This window comes from Chelmon rostratus, chromosome 2, assembly GCF_017976325.1.
Source record: "Chelmon rostratus isolate fCheRos1 chromosome 2, fCheRos1.pri, whole genome shotgun sequence".
In the NCBI taxonomy this organism is placed as follows: Eukaryota; Metazoa; Chordata; class Actinopteri; order Chaetodontiformes; family Chaetodontidae; genus Chelmon; species Chelmon rostratus.
In genome coordinates this window covers 15,118,104-15,140,429 of record NC_055659.1, presented here as the reverse complement: position 1 = coordinate 15,140,429, position 22,326 = coordinate 15,118,104, and the positions used below count along the sequence as shown (strand labels likewise).

Here is a 22,326-nt window from a genome sequence, read left to right as displayed (position 1 = left end):
TCCCTGCAGGAGTGTTCCCTGTAACGGATTGCAATATCTGTGCATACGTAGGTGGGAGAGGAAAGGAGAGCATTAGATGTTAATCCCTTGCCTTACATGAGTGTCTGGCTGTCTGGGCCACTCTCAAGCAGAGATTACACAGACATTACACGACAGGCACCATGGAGAGTCTGAGACAGCATGGCCTGAGAGAAAGTGTTCACTTATTCAACGTTAATCCCGCGGCAACACAGTGACCTGATAGGATACTTTAGCAGGAAGTTCATCCTATGTTTCATATTAAAGCATAGTTCTCTAAAGCACATCCTCATCTAGCACCTTAGCCTCATGTTTATGTCCAACCAATCAGCTGATTTTCTGCCATTTTCTGAATTTTCAGCTCTATTTGAGACAAATATTCAAAGTAAATTCTACTTTTAAGTTTGTTTTCTTACTATGCTTTTTAGAGGACATAGTAATTTGTCATAATGGTGCCTATACTCCAGGAGAGTATCACTCTGTAGTTAGTTTTAACTGTATTAACCTTCCTGTGGACGTCTGAACCACTGTGCATATGTACAGAGTTGGGATTTCTGTATTCTGTATCTCACCTCACAGCGTTGGTTATTGCTTTTTCTGAGACTGTGCATGTGACGAGAAGCTTTTTTTATCGAAAACAAATTCGATTTTAGCATTTGAAACCCCGCAAGGAAGAACAACTTAAGTGGGTGAAGAGAGGAAGCTGCTGCTTATAGGCTAATGTTGCATTAGTCTGAATAACAGTAGTTGTGCGTTATGTGGTACAATATGTTCTAGATCAGTCATATAATGTGTCTTCTTGACCTACTAACAGATTAGCTCCGGTTCCTGTTCGTCACAGCACTTCCTGTTACGCTTTCAGCGCACTTAACCTGCACAGGAGTGTGTTAAGTAGTCGCATAGCTGTAAAGCAGAAAGCTAATCCCAATTAACTGTTGTTTACGTGTGACTTTAGGCACGAGGCAGGCACCCTTTTGATCTAAGCTTTTTAGACTTCTCACCTGCCTCAGGCTTATGAGTATCTCCAAGCCTCTATATTAATCTCATTTAGAGCTCAGCCCTCACATCCTCGTTGTACCAGATGTCCCACATAAGCAAATCACCACTTTGATCATTAAACAACACAAAAGTGGGTTTTAATGCCCCATTGTCTCAATATTTGAAGCTGTGCAAAAATCAATTTTTACTTTTTTAATGCTAATATGTTTAATGGCTCAGTAGGTTTGATTGGTCAATGCTTGGCAGGTCACACACTCAACCAAATACACCTCAATGATATGTAAATGCTCTCAGTAAGTTCAAGATCAAATTAAAAAGGCACATTCATAATGTATAGCAGCATACACACACACACACACACACACATAAATATATATGGATACACGCACATATATATAGATATATGTAGATATATATAGGTCAGGAGTGCCCACACTTTTTCCCTTGGAGGGCCAAAACTGAAACTCAATGGTTTGCCAAAAGAAATGAAATGAAATGCATTACTTTTACTTCTTGCATTGCCTTGCAAAATGACTTCCAGCAGAAAGTTTCATTCTGCCTGCTGTGCTCAGATTGTGAAAAAGAATTGATAATTGCAGATACTACATATTTAAAGAGCATTTTCACCCGAGTTGTATCAATCAAAAAATATATCTGTCTGTCTATCCACACGATTTAAACAATTTTAATATGTGACTCAAGAGCAGATATAAATCAGGTTGTTTTCAGTATGTACCATTGCATCTGAATAAGTAGACGAACATGCTTTAAATACAAAGACACAGCAGCGAAGAACACTACATTTCCCTTGCAATGTTGCTTTTTTTCCACTCTCATTGAGTACTCTACATATCAGTACATAATAGTATTCTACTGTGACATATACATACTTATTTCTGTGCAATAGCATTAATGCTGTAGTCACTTTATCCACCATTTGCAATCTGTGTAAAGTCTCTGAAATTCTACAGAATTTTTGGCAGTATATATTTTTATGGTAATTTTTCTTATAGTTCTTTCCGGCAAAATATTTTTCTACATATATTTTTCACATATTTTTTCTCTTATATAGTCCTTTGTATAAAATGTACACATATATAGTCAGCTTTTATTCAGTATTTTGTATGTCTCTATTTCTGTTGCTATTTTTTTCCAACTGCCATTACCTGCTGCCTGTAATACCCCAATTTCCCCAGCTGGGGATTAATAAAGTCTAACTTATCTTATCTTATCTTATTGTCATGTTATTCTAATTTATCAGGGGCAGTATTGGCCTCTGTAGTTCCACCTAAACAGAAGAATCTCATCATAAATTAAAAAAACTAGAGAGGAAGCATTGCACAATGTTTTTGACCTTCACGTCTCCCTTCAGAGACACCCTGTAGTCTTTGGCCTCTATAGCCCGTATGTGACTGCTGTAATCACTTTTGAGGACTACGTGAATTGAGTGAGACAGGTGTCACCTCTAATGTGTGCCCTGACTCCCTGGCAACCTGCTCAACACTCTCGACTTGCGCACAAGGTGTGAATCCAATTTGTGAGGATTGAAGATTAGAAAGGCCCAAACCCCTCCGGTTTAACAGCTTGCTAGTGACAATTTTTGGATGCTAAGCAGATGAACACAAGCTCCTTGGTCTGGAAATCCCACTTGTGGGAATTGGCATACTTATGAAAGCTGTGTGACAGATGGTTTCCTGCTTGTGCATCCAGGGCATTACCATACATGGTTGTAATATCATTACACAGTGCACATTAGATCACTTTGCCATATAAAAGAATCACAATTTGTACTGAATGTAAATTAAAATACATCACTTTTTATTTCAATTACGTTAAACTCAGCACCAGCTCAAATCAGCAGTATTTGGGTCAAAGTGAAAACGCTATGTCTAAGTTCTATATAAACATGTTAGTTGTCAGTAAGTGTAAGACTGTTTTTATTTTTATATTTTGTACTTCTTTTTAAACACATAAATATACTGTATAGATCATTTTAATTCAGTCAGAGTCTCAAAGGGTCACAGGGCGCCAGAAAAACACAGTAAATAGTAATTAAGTGCAAAATCATTAAATAGAACCTTAATTAATAATTTTATTTGAAATAAGCAAATAATATTAATAATAAATATAATTAAAATGTGATGAAGATTCAAGGCAATCCTGAACTCACTCCATATTACACCTGAATAATTTCATCTACTGACATTTCTATAAACCAAAATATGCTTTAGTATTCCTTAAGTGAGTCATAGAACGTGTTTTTTTCCAAAACTCAACTCAACCCAAAAATTCAATTTAGAAATAGAAATATGTATTTAAAATTATTAATTCATTGTCATTCATGTAATCCAAATAATCTGATGTATTAGCACGCACGTTCCTGATCTACTACAAATTTAAGATTTTAAACTCTGTGGTATATTGGATGATGATCAATTAGCAATTAGCTTCTAAATGGATCAGTCCGCATCTGACCTGCTGCAGGTCGGTTTCTACTGTCAAGGATTTAAAAAAGAGTCCATTGACATCCATTGATTTTATAACTCAGCCACTGTAGGCCATATAAAGGCATTCCAATATTAAAATACTTATTACTGTGATCACGTACAAGCTCCTTATGAATGCGTGTGCACTTTATGAATGAAGACCAATACAGTATATTAATCTATTTCAATATATTTACTTCTTAATTAAAATAGTATAATACAAACAAAACAAACTAAAAAAAATTCTGAGGATAGCGTGTACTCTTTAAAAAACATAAAATCCACTGAACTCTATGGAGCAACATTTGATCCCACTGTACTACAATATGACAATATCATAACACAATATATAATATTATATACAGCACATACTCCGTTTAAATTTCATAATGCATTATAGCATTAGAATATTATGATGCATGTTACTTTGCATAACATTTCCATTAACTCCAATGCATTTCATAATCAAACCATTATGTACTTTTACAAACATTGTTAAAATATCAAAACAGTTAACACTGATCAACATGCACTAGCTTTTTAAAATAAGATAAGAAATACAATGCAGTAACATTTAGACTTCATTAGATTAAATGAGGCTCACTTCAACAAATGAATAAAGAAATGCAGCTTCTTAGATTTGATCAGGTCACTGTTATCGAGTCTCTTTTCAGCCTCCAAAAACACAAGTGCCAACTCAGATATTTAACATAGGTGGTGTCATAATTACAAAAATCTGTGGCATTCTCATTTTTGCATGAAACTTTTACGTCTCCTAACTTTGGAATCAGTGCTATTCTCAATGCTACTCGGAAATAGCAATTTACTACGATAGCTGTGTGCCAAAGCCCAAAACTAAGGTAATAGATTTAAGGCCAAGCAAAGTGGTTCAATCAGTATTAGGGCTTTATCCTCAAAGTTTAACCAGTTAATGCAATTTTGAATCTCTAATGAAATTAACTCACTTTCCTCATCAAAGACTTGACTATCCTGAAAAGGGATTACCTCAGGTAACTTTGTTAAATACAAGTGCCAGTGGCTTACTTCCAGACAGTGATTTAACTTAAACTTATCCAATTTGTTTGAACTTGTTTCATACCTGTCAACACTGAGCTGTGCCACCACCTTTATCTATGCCCGCATACATCTGACATTTACACATCTGCACAAGATCACACACACACAGAATCTTAAAATTTGCACAACAGTTTTCAACAATTTCAAAATAGTTAGTGCAAACTGCAAAATCGAGTGGATAACCTGCAAAAGCACATTCACTTGCTAAAAATGGATAGTCCATCCCTCAAAAGCAAGTATTTATGTCAATGAAACTGCCAGTGTCATCAAAATGAGAAGTCTTGACACCATCGTGTATGAACAAGATAGTCAAATGACTCTGTCATGTTTTCATTATGACGGTTTGTTCTCTCAGTGTTTTCCAATGCCAAAAAAGGTCAGAACTCGGTGACACAACCTGAAAATGCTCAAGACAGCACTATACACTCCTTGTACCACCATTGAAAACAACAGTAAAGTTACACATTTCTGTAGTTAGGGGAGTAAGTGAGTACAAGACACTGAATACGTACGTTTCACATTTTTACTGCATATGTGCTTTGCAATTCTACAGCATTGTGCAAAAGAAAAATACACTGCAGTGACTTATTTAGAACAAACGTAAGAAACACCTGGTAGAGCTGTGCGCAAATGTGAACAATATAACAGTACATATTGTAACTCAACATAAGTAAATCATTCTGGCACATCCAGACGTTCCTGGCTGTCTGGCCGCATATTTTCAACTGCATCACAACGGATATCATCCCTTACAATGCAGCGAGGAAAGTATCTCTTGGAGTGGCGAATCCACCCTCTGCATTAATCTGCTGTGATGTCGTCACATGCTGCATCCATGGCTGCTAGCAGGGCCATTTGCACATGTGGGCACCGGTCATAAACCTTCCACCTCCAGGCAGAGAAAAACTCCTCTATCGCATTAAGGAATGGGGAGTAGGGAGGGAGGTATTTGACCAGCATCCTGTCATGTGCTGCAAACCACTGGGACCAGATGTGAGTGGTGAAAACGGACATTATCAAACACAACAACATCCTGGTTGAGTTGGCCTCCACCCCTCTCATTTTCAGGGACTATGTCCCTGTAAAGAGTGTCTAAAGAAGTCAGCAGACGTTGTGTATTATATGGACCAATATGGGTGAGGACGCCTTTGTCTGAGATGGCGGCACACATTGTAACATTCCCTCCGCGTTGGCCTGTGACATCAGTGGTTGCTCTCTGTCCAATGTAATTTCTTCCACGCCTTCTACTTTTGGCCAGATTGAAACCCGCCTCATTAACGTATATGAATGTGTGCAGTGGTTCCCTGGCTTCCAGCTCCACTATGTCCTGCTCAGTTCATATATGCTTGCCGAGCGAGGGTTCCTGGGATTCATCCCTGAGTGACTGTGGCTTGTCATTGGTTACAACTAATACTTCACACACCTCCTCATGAGTAAAAGCTGAAGTTCACCTGAGAGCAATTGTTCAATTTAGGAGACATTTCCAGGAAAAACGGATAAAGAAGGAGGTGTAGAAGTAGAAGTATTGCTTACAGGATATGTCGACATCACTAACACATTTATGCTTCACTTGTGAATTAGAGAGAAGCTCTATTTTCATTGTTTTTCATAATCAAGCTCTCCTCCTTATTGTCTCTCTTGGCAGTAGTTTCTCTCAAAATCACAACTGAAGCGTAATGCATAAGTGATGTGTACACGTCCTTCAAGTACTGCACATTTAAAATAAGTGCTGAATTTTTAGTGCAGGGATGTTCACAGCATTTCACTTTTAGCCAGGTCCCTGATTCTGACATGAACTGGAGTCACTTAATCAATGCAGGAACTAGTTAACCCAATCCTTACTGCTCTGATATTTTAAAGTGAGTGGTTGCTTTGTGGTGATTACAGCGTATCTAACATCTCACATTGGAGACTTTCAAAGGGGCAGGGGCGGCGATAAGGGCCAGCTTTATCACGCACAGGGTTTAGGGCTGGTTTTGGCCATGTATGCCATATGCTTGGTGTTCAAGCGGTTGAGTCGTGAGAACACTGCTGCAAAGCAAAAGCGACATGGACTGAAAAAAGAGTAATTTCTGAAGGAACTAACTACAAATTATGGGCTCATGTTAAGTTAATAAACTGATCATTGTTGAAGAGCACATAGAGGGGATAATTCCTGCTTGTGTACATGCTTAAGTGTTTGTGGGTGGAAATCCTGTTGGCCTTCCTGCCCTTGTTGCTGCAACAGCAACTCCTAAGTACCGGGATGCTTAGAGGATGTATAACCTGGTGGGTGGGGATGGGCAGCATGAAGTTCCTTGCTGATGGATGAAAAGCAGCCGCTTGTGACTCCATGTGTCACAGAGGAAACTCATTGCTGTCTATATTTAGCAGCGACAAAGACTGCAGTGCAGAGGGAGAGAGGAAAGGTCTACAAAATGATTCAGAATGAACTTCAAATTTTTTCTCAGCTCAGGCAGAAAGAAAAATTGTGTGCAAATGTTTTATGTTATGTCAAACAAACCAGGCTCAGTAGAGTGAAACTACCAGTCCTAAAAGCATGCGTCTGTCACTATGTAGCCTCCAAAACTTGTTACAGTTTTTCTCAGTCGCTTTCGTGCTTTTCTCAGATCAGAATGAAAATTCTCATAACTCTCATAACCACGTTATCAATCACGGCCTCACAATTGTTTTCAATGGTGGTACAAGGGGTGTATAGTGCTATTTTGAGCATTTTCAGGTAGTGTCACCGAGTTCTGACCTTTTTTGGCATTGGAAAACACTGAGAGAACAAACTGTCATAATGAAAACATGACAGAGTCATTTGACTATCTTGTTCATACATGATGGTGTCAAGACTTCTCATTTTGTTGACACTGGCAGTTTCATTGACATAAATACTTGCTTTTGAGGGATGGACTATCCATTTTTAGCAAGTGAATGTGTTTTTGCAGGTTATCCACTCAGTTTTGCAGTTTGCACTAAATGTTTTGAGAAATGCACCAACTGTTGTGCAAATTTTAAGAGTGATGCGAGATGATGGATGAAAAGCAGCCGCTTGTGACTCCATGTGTCACAGAGGAAACTCATTGCTGTCTATATTTAGCAGCGACAAAGACTGCAGTGCAGAGGGAGAGAGGAAAGGTCTACAAAATGATTCAGAATGAACTTCAAATTTTTTCTCAGCTCAGGCAGAAAGAAAAATTGTGTGTAAATGTTTTATGTCATGTCCAACAAACCAGGCTCATTAGAGTGAAACTACCAGTCCTAAAAGCATGCGTCTGTCACTACGTAGCCTCCAAAACTTGTTACAGTTTTTCTCAGTCGCTTTCGTGCTTTTCTCAGACCAGAATGAAAATTCTCACAACCTCCACAACATTTCGTTATTTGTGCACATCATAGAAGCAATTTCTCCTTCCTCTGAAGCAATCGCAAATGTTTTTGGACATGTATCAGTTGCTTTCATACAATTTCTTTGCTGTTTTAAACATCCTCAGTTGCTTATGTCACGTCAGTCAACAAAAACAAGAAAAACTGTAAAATAAAACACTGCCTGACTTTCCTGTGTGACAATGCAGTAAATCTCACCAATTTGCATGTTTGTGTTCTAAACTTTTACAGTGCTTCTAAACAATCTAGGCTCAGAGCAAATGCCAACATTCAATTTTTCCACAACAGTAAGTAGTGTGCCCTTTATGTAGTGAGGTGGAAAGTGAATGAGTGGAGGCTGCAATGGTGGATGGGCATGTAGCACAACACGCTTTCATTTAAGAGTTAATGCCCTGCATGTTTGCGTCACCATGATCTTTATTGAGCCTCAACCAATTGGTTTAGCCGCTGGTCTGCATGGCAAACCACACGCCACCCTCTCTGTGGCTGTGTGTACACTGTCACTGCCAACTGTGTGCATACTTAGCCCTAGGGAACAGCATTGGACTGTGAAGGGTTTTTAGTAGCTTTTTGAATGGTGTATTGCAACTGGGGACACATGCTGGTGCGAAAAGCATTTTTCTCATGGACAAACACTGGAAATGGAGAGGCCGTGAAATAATGAATGCATTTTCTTAAGCATCACAAACCTGAATTTGATCCATTAGATCTAATGTAATTTGATGAAAAAGGATTCTAGATTACGTGCTCTTTGCACCCAAAAATGTGGAGGTGTGAGGAAGCCTGTGGAGCTTATGCACCCAGTGAGTGGGTGAGTGAGAACACATTCTCCAGAGCTCCCTAATACGTGCATGGTACATTCTGTGTGGGGGTTGCCACTGATCAATGACACTGCAGTGGGAGGTGGCGATAAGTGCACAGCCAGCACACGAGAAGTGGGCAGTGACCAAAGAGACAGTGATCAACAAGAAGCTGGGCACAGTCGACACAGCTGCAGTGCCTTATTTGCAAATTCAGGGGGAATGCGGGCACACGTGTGGGTTTGCAGAGTCTGGTATTAGAACTCTGCAGTGAGTCATGTGCCGAAAGGTAAAAAGCAGACCCATTTGCAGGGGCTAGTATTACTAGAGGACCTCATGTGTTGCTGACATTATCCCCCAGATATGTTGTCAAGGCTCTGCGCATCTGTTCTTCAGCAGCCACATTAATAATATAGTTAAGAGTTGTTTTGCCCACTTTCTGCATTTGTTGCGTGGCTAAATATACATTTTCAGTAACAGATGTTCTCTGTCCATACTTGAATAAGACAACCTTTCGTTTTCTGTCATCGCTCATTTTACACCACACTGTACAGCTGTGAAGTGCTATTGAACATATCAGGAGTCAAATTTTACTTGTTCAGTTGTCTGACAACATAAAAAAACAACCATAAATCACTAAATATGCCAATTTGAACGGGACTAATATGACTTCTGTGTTTGGCAAAATATGGAAGGTAGTTTGTTTTTACTTAACAAATTACGCAAATGGCCAATTCTCACAGGATTAAGATCACAGGTGATCTTTGCAGCTGTTACAAATTACTAGGAGCCCCCAGTAATCCTGTTGGCTAATGAGCGTAATCTTGGGCATTGCAGAAACCTATATCTTATATCACACATCATCATGCAATGATCTTGTCTGGTGGTATGGTGGTGCCTACCACTGAGGAAATGTGTTGATATGTTGAGAAATGGTTGTGGAGATTTGGTCGACCTCCTGGTGAGTCTTCACTGCAAAATATTTCACAGTCAAATGGCCTGCAGTAACTTTTTCATTCCACAACTACAGAATTTATCGGTCAGTGCCCCCCTGCTGTAAACGTCGATTTGAGTCATGCCTGACATGACCAAACAGTAATCTCCTTACTGGATCTTAAAGTCTTGATCGAGCTTTGGCCTTATGACCTGCAGGACTTACCATACAATCTGTAGACATCTGCACGGGTGTTTGTTAAACAGTTTTGCTGCCTTTGCAATAAATTCACAACAGTTAACACGTTTTTACTTTACATACTCTCTAATAGCGCAGTATGTGTCTATGACTGTGCAATTAAGACAAGATGAGATAAGATAAAAGGGAGAAGTAAGTTATTACAGACAGCAATAATAGCAAGAATAAATAAGAGATGCAGAAGAAGAACAAATAAACATCCTTACTGATTTCTTGTTTTTGTGCATATTTGTCAAATGTTTCAAATCTTATAACAAATTTTAATATTAGTCAAAGATAACCAGAGTAAATACAAAATGCAGCTTTTAAATGATGATTTGGGACACAGTGAGAGCCATTATCCACAAATGGAGAAAACTTAGGACAGTGGCTAACCTTCCCACTGTCCCCAAGAGCACATCGACGACTCATCCAGGGGGTCACAAAAAACAAAAAAAGGCATGCCTCACAAAAAAACATCTTGATGATCCCCACGACTTTTCGGAAAATATTCTGTGGACTGATGAGACAAAAGTCAAACTTTTTGGAAGGTGTGCGTCCAGTTACATCTGGCATAAAACTAACACAGCATTTCATAAGAAGACCATCATATCAACAGTCAAACATGGTGGTGGTAGTGTGATGGTCCAGGGATGCTTTGCTGCTTCAGGACTTGGACGACTTGTGATAATTGATGGAACCATTTATTCCGCTCTCCACCAGAAAATCCCAGAGGAGAATGTCTAGCCATCAATTCATCACCTCAAGCTCAAATGCACTTGGGATATGCAGCAGGACAATGATCCGAAACACACCAGCAAGTCCACCTCTGAATGGCTTAAAGAAAAATAAAATGAAGGTTTTGGAGTGGCCTAGTCAAAGTCCACTCTTGATTCTGATTGAGATGCTGTGGTATGACCTTAAACAGGCCGTTCATGCTCGGAAACCCTCCGATGTAGCTGTATTAAAACAATTCTGTAAAGAAGAATGGGGCCAAAAATAAAAGACTCATTGCCAGTCATCACAATCGCTTGATTACAGTTGTTGCCAACCAGTTATTGGGTTTAGGGGACAATTACTTTTTCAAGCTTTTTTCACTTAATTAACAAAATCATCATTTAAAAACTGCATTTTGTATTTACTCAGGTTGTCCTTGTCTAGTATTAAAATTTGCTTGATGATCTGAAACATTTTAAGTTTGACAAATATGCTGAAATCAGGAAGGGGGCGAATAAATGTTCACAGCACTGTATATGTGTACATTATATACAAAAAGAGTATAAGATTAAGGGTTAATGGTGTTAGTAAATGGTGAATTATTATTTTTTTGTAAAAGTAAAGAGAGTGGAAAAATTCTGTTTCTTCTCCCCTTCTATCTATCTATAGATATCTATCTATCTATCTATCTATCTATCTATCTATCTATCTATCTATCTATCTATCTATCTATCTATCTATCTATCTATCTATCTATCTATCTATCAACCTACCGACTGACCGCCCTATCCGTACTGCTGGCTGCAGCCTGGGTTTACTATTTACACTCACCTGCACTCTGAAATCCTATTAAGAATTTGTTAGTTGGATCCAAACTAAATGGATCGTGAGCTAATCAAATTATAGGTTTCTGTCAGAGGCTTCCTTTAATGGTGTTTAGGTCATAAATACATTTTGTTTAGTTAAAAGTGCTTCATTCAATTTAAACTGGATACACAACTCGCATTTGACGCGCAGTCCATGCAGTCTCTCTAGAGGAAAACTCATACTGAAGTGGAATTGTGTTGGTTCATGACAAGAAGTGCTCTGCAGTGATGTTGAAACAGGTGACAAGTAACAAATGCTCTTCACCGGAAGAAAGGAAGGTAAAAAAAAATGCTGAGAACCAATGCTGGGTGACCTTTGGGATTCTGTCATCCTCAGCTCAAACAACACTGCGCACTTTTGTGTTGGATAAGAAGTGATTATATGCTAACAGATAATGCGCTGAATTCTCATGTAGATCCTCTTTGATCTCCTTGATCCACTGTCAGTCTGCCTCTGGGGGCTATATAACCCTTTACATGCAACACGTTAAAGGGCAGACCCTTGGCTGCATTGACGGTGCTCCGAGCTTCTTCTACTCTGCCGATCCAAATCCTCATTTGCAAAGATGGAGAACGGCACAGAGGGCAAGAACTTCTACATCCCAATGAACAACAGGACGGGGCTTGTGCGGAGTCCTTTTGAATACACTCAGTATTATTTGGCAGATCCATGGATGTTCAAACTGCTGGCGCTCTACATGTTCTTCCTGATCTGCACTGGCTTTCCCATCAACTTTCTGACACTGTTGGTCACGGCTCAGAACAAGAAGCTCCGGCAACCTCTCAACTTCATCCTGGTCAACCTGGCTGTGGCTGGACTGATCATGGTCGCCTTTGGATTCACAGTCACCTTTTATACTTCCATAGTGGGCTATTTCTCCTTGGGACCCATGGGCTGTGCAATTGAAGGATTCATGGCTACCATTGGAGGTAACATTTAGGAAAATTGGATGCTCACTTGCCATTATCACATATATGGGATGTTTTATGTTTTTGTTTGTTCAATCTGTAAGGTGGAGCTGTGTGCTGGTACAGCAGATGGCAGGATCTCAAGGTTCTCATCACAACTTCTGTTCTCTTGTTTTGATCCACAGGTCAAGTGTCTCTGTGGTCTCTTGTGGTTCTGGCTATTGAGAGATACATTGTGGTCTGCAAACCCATGGGTAGCTTCAAATTTACAGCCACACACGCTGGAGCAGGTTGTGCATTCACCTGGATCATGGCTTGCTCCTGTGCTGTCCCTCCTCTTGTTGGCTGGTCAAGGTAATGAGTCACTTCCCCAAAGTTGATCACATGACCCTGTCCTGTCCATCAGCAGTGGCAGAATGAAACTCAGCATGGCTGTTATTGTTGCCAACTTGTTCCTACCTAATTACTCAGCTGTTGCAATGTGGTGATGTTGCTAGAATAGGTTCCACTAGGGGCACAGCACAGGCAGTCACATGATGACACAGGCATTAAACAGACACCCAGGTCAGCCATATTTACTACAAACATTGCTTAGGCTTTGCAGAGCTGCTTCTTCTTTATAGTGCATGATTATAACACTCAGTTTGTGAGTGTTAGCTCTCACTTTTTCATTAAAAATTTTAATGTGTTTGCTGTATGCTCAGGGTCTGTCTGGTCATGTGAATTGCTCATGTTGCCTTGCTGGACTTTCCCCTAAAGATGCAATTGCAATTATCATGCAATTGAGAAAAGAAAAGAAAAGAAAAGAAAAGAAAAAAATCCTAACCATGGACAATAGCTGTAGCTGTAGTTTAACCCATTTAATCAAAAACAATGCAACAATACAATGTATACTGCTCCAATGTATTGGGGAAATATGTTCTAAGTGTAGTTTAGGTGTTAACACCCATTAAACCAATGATGTCTGACAGTCTGCATGTTCTGACAGTGGGTGTTGTTCAATGGAACAGATCTTTCTTAAATCTCTTTTAGCCATCCATGACTGTACTATTGCAATCACCAACTGATGCCTGAAGTCATATGACTAAGCTTGAACTGGACAGTGAAAAAATTGTTCTGGGCTTTTATTCAGTACTACTGGCAGTCCGCCCACTGGTGTCTGCATGCACTTCTGAAAGTAGAATATAATGACATATTTTCATCTACACCCACCTGGCTGCAAATAACCACTACCTGCTAAAACACAGACTGCTGAGTCTCCAGGGTGTGACTTGTGCCCTGCTTTACCTACTTACCATTATGCTTTGAATTCTTTGATGCTCACACACTCTACAGTGACCTTTAATATGAGTTACAGTCCCACTTTAAACCAATATGCGTGATTGTCATAATCTTGCCTGTTTTCTCTCAAAGACACAGAAAGGTTATAAAATAGAATGTCAACATCTTTATGTCCTGTATTTCCAGGTACATTCCTGAGGGAATACAGGTTTCCTGCGGACCCGACTACTACACTCTGGCCCCAGGCTACAACAACGAGTCCTTCGTCATGTACATGTTCAGCTGCCACTTCTGTGTTCCTGTCTTCACCATCTTCTTCACTTATGGAAACTTAGTGTGCACCGTGAAGGCGGTAAGAGCCTTGAGATCTAATCTAATGAGATTGTTTTTTTTTCTTTTAAAATGTGATTGTAGTTTTTCAAACATATAAACCTTAGAGAATATTTCCAACATTCAGTACATCAGCTGTTCTTCACTACATATAGTGATACATGAAAAAAAAAAAAAAGCTGTTCACTGTGGTGGGCCTTTATGATTAAATAGCATCTGTGTCTTGCTGAGCTATCACCGAGAAGTACGCATGGCAGACAGTAGCCAATGTTAAACTGTTTTTCAGGCTGCAGCCCAGCAACAGGACTCAGCATCCACCCAAAAGGCTGAGAAGGAAGTAACACGCATGTGCATCCTGATGGTGTTGGGCTTCCTGTTGGCCTGGACTCCATATGCCAGCTTTGCTGCTTGGATTTTCTTCAACAGGGGAGCTGCGTTCTCAGCCACGGCCATGGCAATCCCTGCCTTCTTCTCAAAGAGCTCAGCATTGTTCAATCCTATTATCTACGTACTGATGAACAAACAGGTATGGCAGAACTAATCTGGAAACACTTAAACACTTAAAAGGTCATATATAGTGTTTAGAAGCAGTAACACAGTGTTTGTAGGTCTGAGCAGATATAAGGACATTTGTACAGTGTATCACAAATTTATTAAGTCTTTTTGCACATGTACAAATTACCCACAAGCTTTCTTAAAACAGTTTATAATTGTTTTCAAAAAAAAAAAAAATGTGACGAGAGCGACTCAAGGTCACCTTACTAGAGTTTTGTGAGACTTTCAGCCTTATCTTGTTTCCAACTAAAGAGTTTGGTCAGTAGTCTCAGAGAGTGAAGATATATTTCTAAATATGTATGTCCTTATAAATCTAATTATAGCACTTTACAAACAAAATGTGACCAATAAACACATTTCATGTTCATATAAAGGATGCAGACATGCTTCAGAGTATTACTGTTTTATATTATAATGTTAGTTATTCATTATCTGTTCATACACAGGTTATTTGTAGGAGTGCTACATATACAGTAATACACTTAGAGTGTCCTTACAGCTCCTTACAAATGCACCAAAGTGTGTTATACACCATATACTATTGTGTTTCTTTTATATGTTTAAATGCTAAAAGAGCATTACTGTTAAAATGTGTTTTGTTTTTGTTCAATGTTCAGTGATTCCTCACTTTACAATCACCAAATGTTCTTTGTTTTCAGTTCCGTAACTGTATGCTTACCACTGTTGGAATGGGCGGTATGGTGGAGGATGAGACCTCAGTATCAACCAGCAAGACAGAAGTTTCCTCTGTTTCCTAAACACGGACAAATCTCAACAGCTCTAACGGATTTTTCGCATGGACTATCATTTGGTTTCATTCAGCAGATTCTGAAAGATATACTGCAGGTTCAGAGTCACCTACAAAGAAAAAGCCTTCACATACTGTACTCTAAGATCCGACGCCGGGTACAGTATGAGAAGCTTGCACCCCATGCAAAGCATGTTTTTCAGTTACCACGGACCAGGAAGTTCTGCTGTTATAATAAAGGAAACATCATAGCTGCTAATCTAAAACATAAGCATTAAGAAACAGAATGTGCTTTGTTGTTTCTAACATCATCATCTTTATAAAAATCTGCCTACACTTAATGTTCTGCTATGTTGAAACTGTTTTTTGAGGGCCAGAATTTATTTTCTAGGCCAATTGTATATATTTTATAAATGCTTATGACATTGAAAATGTAGGTTAATAAATGAATGCATCAAAATGTGTCTGCTTATTTGTGCTTTTGATTAATCACAGTAGTTTAAAGTGTAGCTACTTGCATCTTCAGTCCTTTTTTTGCACACTGCACAATAAACACACGTGACAACGATGCTATGTTGGGCAAAGATTTGCAATAACACACTGATAAAATATTGGATGGCAGATCCATGGACTGTATAAAACATGGACATCGTCTCCATGACGTCATCCACGGGGTCCTAAAGAGCCATTGTGAAGCTCAGTGACAGTGGCTCTGGCTGAAACCTAGCGGCTAGCTGACCCTCAAAGCAGCCATGCCCATAATTATGCAGAACTTTAAGCCATAATATAATTTAAATGAGTGACTTTCATAAAAATTCCCACTGTATTTTTGTCATGAAGAAGGAAATTGGCTACAGAGACCAAAACTGTCTAGTACCAGGCTGTGAACACATTTATTCCCACTGTTAAATTGGGCATTTTAATATGTGAGTCTAAGGAGATTGACTTGCTTTTGGAACCAGCCTCCTTGGCCATTTTAGGAACTGAAGATTTTCCTCATTGGCTTTGTTTTTCAGCCCTGGAGGTTGGACAGATCCTACAGTCCAAAGTCATGCAGCTCAGGTGACCTGTTGAACCAAAGGTGTCCCATACTATGTGATTATGGATGTGTCTCCTCATCCCCAGTGTGAGCTAAAATAAGCTTCAGCCTGACACCCCCCAGGACAAGTGGGTCATAGATGGATAGATGGATGAGTGCAGTGTGCACTTGCCAGTTCAAGTAGTAAGAAACCTTAACTATATACCACCGTTCATGCATTTAATGCAGCTCAAAGTGCTCTACAAAACCAAAGAAGGAAACAGCAGACACACAATCAATGAACTACTGCAGGGCAAAAGTCACTTTAAACTTTTACAGTTGCAATTTTTTTTGCTCCGTTTGTTCTTATTTGTTCTTCTTTGATTAAAAAAATCCAGATCCACTGCAGGGAAAAGGTCACTGAAACTCTTACGGTTGTAATTCTTTTTGCCCCGTCGTTGCTTATTTGCACATTGTTCTTCATATTGTTCTTAGTAGCACCCTTATTGTTCTTATTTTGCACCTTATTGTTCCTATTGTTCTTATTTGCACCTTCATTTGCTGTTTGCACACCATTCTCCATTGTGAGATCAATAAAGTCTAATCTTATCTAATCTTTTTCTAAAAAGAGGAAGGCAGGAAAATAATGAACTGTTCAAAAATAAAATAAAACAAAATAAAATAAGGTAAAATGATAATCACGTCTTTTCATTTTGTTCACCTGTTTACCATTCAAGGATTGTGTGGTCTTCCTACATTTTGAGTCAGTTGACAGCACATATAATTCAGATTTATATTATACAGTGGGTGGGTGAAATTCATAGCACAGTTACACTCTGCTTTAAATGTGTTGAGATGAGTAGAGGCATTGAATAAGTCATGAATGGCCAGTAGAGACATTTTTTAAATAGGGTGAATATACTAATTTCAACAACAGTACATATACAGGACACATGTTTTAAATTACTTTACAGTATATTTTGTCTCGCTGAATGTAAAACATCCAGCACATAAGTAAAGAGAACAAAAAGGTTTCAGTCAACTGATGAACAAATGATGAAGATGATGTGGTAGAAAGAGGAAGCATTGAAGCAAGAGAATAATATTGTGCCGAAAAGAATAATTGTATAAACCAAAATGCTGAATGTTTTACTGAAATAGAAAAAACAAGCTGTTGTGAAAGCTCAATGACAAGGTTAACATTAAAATGTACTCAAATTATTTGCAACCCACTAACTTCATTAGGAAGCAGTTAAGAAGAACCACCGACATGTAAAAGAGGCGATCAGCTGTGTGGTACAGTCTCTCACTTGAACAAGAAAAAAAAGACCTTTTTTCTCCAGACAGGTTTAAGGTTTCCAACCTCAGGAACGACTGCAGTGAGTGACATTGAAAAAAAAAGAAGAAGAAGAAAGAACAGACAAACCTATGTAGCTAGAACTTTCATTCACCTTAATAAGTTGACATGTATCCGTGTTAAGATGAATTAGCCTTTGAGGATTACTGGAAAGACTTATTTTCAATCCCCCTGTAATCCACTCTTTGACCAGTATAAAACGAGCTCTGATCAGCTGAGAGGTTCAACTCTGCACTCTGCAAAGTTGGTCCTCTGACTCGAAGAAGACTTTTGGATTCTTTACGAGAAGAAGCCCAACAGAAGAGCAGACCAGTGAAGATGGCTTGGGAAGGAGGAATGGAACCCAACGGCACAGAGGGCAAGAACTTCTACATCCCCATGTCCAACAGGACAGGGCTTGTGAGGAGTCCTTTTGAATATCCACAGTACTACCTGGGGGACCCAATCCTATTCAAAATGCTGGCAGCCTACATGTTCTTCCTGATCTGCACTGGCTTCCCCATCAATTTCCTGACACTGTTGGTCACGGCCCAGAACAAGAAGCTCAGGCAACCTCTCAACTTCATCCTGGTCAACCTGGCTGTGGCTGGACTGATCATGGTCTGCTTTGGCTTCACCATCACCTTCGTAACTGCTATCAATGGCTACTTTATTTTTGGACCGATGGGTTGTGCTGTGGAGGGATTCATGGCTACTCTGGGAGGTATGATATAGGAACTTGTGACTTCGTTACTGCATATTTCTGCTTTATATTTCTGTCAAGAAAAAAATACTTAATGTTTTCATTATTTTAAAGCACAGCTTGAAATGTCCGCTCCACTCTCTAAGGCATGTATTAAAACGTAAACACAACTACAATCATAACCAGATGTTGCTGTTTCTTTCCTCTCTCACAGGTCAGGTTGCCCTCTGGTCACTGGTCGTCCTGGCTGTTGAGAGATACATTGTCGTCTGCAAACCCATGGGAAGCTTCAAGTTCACTGGAGCTCACGCAGGAGCTGGAGTTGTTTTCACCTGGATCATGGCTATGGCTTGTGCCGCCCCTCCACTGGGTGGCTGGTCCAGGTAATTCACATATCAAACATCTTTGGCTACACTAAAATTGAAACATTCAGAGGAACTACATATTAAAGGAAAGCTTCACATTTTTTTAAGTCTGTCTCAATCTGTCTCATCTCAGTTAAGCATGGGCAATTAAAGCAACCAAAAACAATTCTCAAGTAGATACAGGCACCAGTCTTTATGTGGTGTTGAGAAGATGTGAACCTATCTGTTAATCCAGGTGATATCTTATGCTGCTTCATGTTACAAAAAGAACCAGAATATCAAAATTATCAGAACTTTTGACAAAGAAGTGAATTTCAACAACATAGTAATTTAAGGCCTGCTATAATAACCATAGGCTGGAGGAAAACATTGGCAGCATTGGCAGCAGGACCCTCTGCTTTCTGACAGGATGATTGAAGTCTTTTTAATTATGTCCTGAGTGGAGCTGTGTATAAGTGGGATGAGCAGGAAGGGTAAATATACAACGTACTACTAAGATTGTAAAACCTCAATAAGATTATGTCAAGAAGGTCACCTTTCACCCTGTATTATGTCTCAAGAAAGTTTTGCACTGGCAAAACGTAGTGTAGCCACAAACCAAAATATTAATTTGCAAAGAAACCAGTGCCTATTTGTGTCCCATACTGTCCATGTAGCAGAGCAAGAAGCATATATTTCCCTCTAAAAGGCAGTTAAGCAGAAGTGTATAGTAGTGCGCTGTTGCTCAAAATTGCACTTAAATACAGAATTTGCATGCAGTAAATGTACTTAGTTAAGTTCCACCACCGCTACACTGCACTCTCTTAATTCAAAAATCCAGGTCACAGCCAACAGTACACAGTGCAGTACAGTTTTGAGTGGTAAGCTGTAAGTACAGTGGGAACACATGGTAATTAAAAAGGAAGTAGTAGTAGTTCTGCTGTCAAACAAGATTTTAGCTGAAGCGGTCTGACGCGGGGAGCTGCTTGCGCTGTCTTTAAGAGATTTTCCTCCAGAGGAAAAGGAAGCGGGAACAGAGAACTGTTGCCTCATCTAAACCTCCTGCAGTGGCTTCACCTATTATTCTACAGCTGATGAAATAGGCATGCTGCAGCTATTTTGATTATTATTATTATTATTAATAAAATCAGATATGAAAATCCAGTAAGAGACAGAACAAGTGCAGCTGAAAAGTTTCTTGTTTCCAACAGTAAGAGCAAATAGTGGCTATTTTTATTTTAAAATGGCTTTTATATGCACAAATCACTTTAAAAGCTGATTGACTATGTGCAGTGGTGTTGAAAAATGCACACTAAATGAATGGTTTCCTCTGCTGTGCTCTCACACAGGTACATTCCTGAGGGTCTGCAGTGCTCTTGTGGACCTGACTACTACACTCTGGCCCCGGGCTTCAACAATGAATCATATGTCATGTACATGTTTATCTGCCACTTCTGTGTACCAGTCGGCACCATCTTCTTCACGTATGGAAGCCTTGTGCTGACAGTCAAAGCTGTAAGTCATTTTGCTCTACTGGACTGTTCTATAAAGACCCTTCTAGTTGCCCCTCCCTCTACCATCTGGCCAACCTACATCATTATCATTTTAAAAGTATTTTTTTGCCCCTTTTTTGTGCAGTAATGTATTTGACTACACAGAAAAGCTCTATGTAAGAGTCATTTGGTAATATTTGTACTTCATAATATTACTATGTTTGTGTTAGTTGTTAAAACTGATGTAGCTTCTTTTATCAGAGCGTAACATATGAAATATTCTAGTATTTTGCAGAGCCTTAGAGCACATTATTATCCACATTACTAAAATGTCAAAAAGTAAATTCAAACTGTGAACTTTCTGGCTAAAAATTACTGATCTGCATTTTCTGGGGACCAGTACTGAGACCTGTATGTCTAACCTGCTCTCCACCCTTCTGTTCAACACATTTCAGGCAGCAGCTCAGCAGCAGGAGTCGGAGTCCACCCAGAAAGCTGAGAGGGAAGTGACACGCATGTGCGTCCTGATGGTGCTGGGCTTCCTGGTGGCCTGGACTCCATACGCCAGCTTTGCTGCATGGATCTTCTTCAACAAGGGAGCTGCGTTCTCAGCCACAGCCATGGCCATTCCTGCCTTCTTCTCAAAGAGCTCAGCATTGTTCAATCCTATTATCTACGTACTGATGAACAAACAGGTAAATTTAAACCTACCTCATTATGATAAATTATTATGATAGATTGAAACTAATGGCTTTGTTAATGGTTAATAAATTGTTTTCTAATGCTTTCGATGCTTATAATGACGTTCATGAAAAAAATTTCCGGACTTTGAGTCATTCATACATAGGTCATTATTAAAGAGAAATAAACAACCAGTGGAGATGTAAATGTTATTTAAATAACTAAGTCCTCTAAGTTTGCAGTTGTAATTGTTAATAGTTGATAATAAGTGAATTTCGGGTCCAGATGCTTTTAATTGAGGGGTATTTCCAGACCCTAACACCAGCCACAACCTGGTGACCCCAAAATTACTCTTATTACTGGATTATAACTGTTATAACTGTAAAGCTTTTTTATCTATTAACCATTACATTATTTATCTATTAACCATTACTAAAACTAGTACTTACAACTTACAATACACTCTTTATAAAGCATGATGTATCACTATATAACTATGTTATAGCGTAGTTCTAAGCACAAATTGCTTTGTGCAGAGCTTATGAATGCTAAAAAGGCAGACTTTAAAAAGTAAAGTGTTACCACAATGATTAAAAATTGGTGGTTTGCTCACTGAGATTTAAAGGGAAATGTTGTGATGCTGAAGTCCCGTTTAATATATCAATTATGCTGTGATATTTGGTCAGTTGTTGTCACCACAGCATGTCCAAATGAGCATTTGTTCTTGTGTAAAATGTACAGCCTTGTTTGATATCTTACCACTGTGTTTTTCCTCCTTTTCAGTTCCGTAACTGCATGCTCTCTACAGTTGGAATGGGCGGCATGGTTGAAGATGAGACCTCAGTGTCCACCAGCAAGACAGAAGTCTCCTCTGTCTCTTAAGGATAATAACTTCACAACTCCGGACGTCCTCTTCCCTGATGTCTTCCTGATTCTGAACGGCTGTCATGAAATGGAAATAAGCAAATGGATACAAGCTGATGATTGTTTCTGCAACAAATTGACATTAATCTCAGAATGCATGCCCATGGCAGCATTTCACTGTGCACAGTCTTCATATGTGCACGCCTGTGATAAAAACTGGACTCCAACATCACATGAAAGACAGTTTAAAGAGAATCAAGCAAAACAGTCTGAAGTGTTTTCTTGCGATAATGATGATGGTATGTTTGGATGTGCGAGTGAGTGAGAATCATCTGCGTATGCTTATGACATGAGAGGTTAGCATATTTGTTGGCTTTTGTCATAATATTCTGTATATATTTTATAAACAAAAAAATGTAGAAAAAGTTATTAAATGCATGCATGAAAAGATATCTTAGTTGTTGTTTTCTTCTTTTTGCACTGAAGCAGTTCAATTCAGATTTTGTTTTACCTGGAAACAAAGAATTTAAGTATTTCACTGATTCTGCTGATTTCACATAT

The 22,326-nt window shown here is 39.1% G+C and overlaps 2 protein-coding genes across 2 annotated transcripts; both read left to right on the top strand.

Annotated features, from left to right (window-relative positions):
- Positions 1-12,069: 12,069 nt before the first annotated feature.
- Positions 12,070-15,336, top strand: LOC121620109 (green-sensitive opsin). Its single transcript, XM_041956061.1, has 5 exons — positions 12,070-12,433; positions 12,598-12,766; positions 13,880-14,045; positions 14,310-14,549; positions 15,238-15,336. Exons 1-5 carry the CDS (start codon positions 12,070-12,072, stop codon positions 15,334-15,336), a joined length of 1,038 nt encoding a protein of 345 aa, XP_041811995.1.
- A 2,683-nt stretch (positions 15,337-18,019) lies between these two features.
- Positions 18,020-21,783, top strand: LOC121613377 (green-sensitive opsin-like). The gene is made up of 5 exons (XM_041946754.1): positions 18,020-18,404; positions 18,598-18,766; positions 20,077-20,242; positions 20,676-20,915; positions 21,685-21,783. Exons 1-5 carry the CDS (start codon positions 18,020-18,022, stop codon positions 21,781-21,783), a joined length of 1,059 nt encoding a protein of 352 aa, XP_041802688.1.
- The last annotated feature ends 543 nt before the right edge of the window (positions 21,784-22,326 follow it).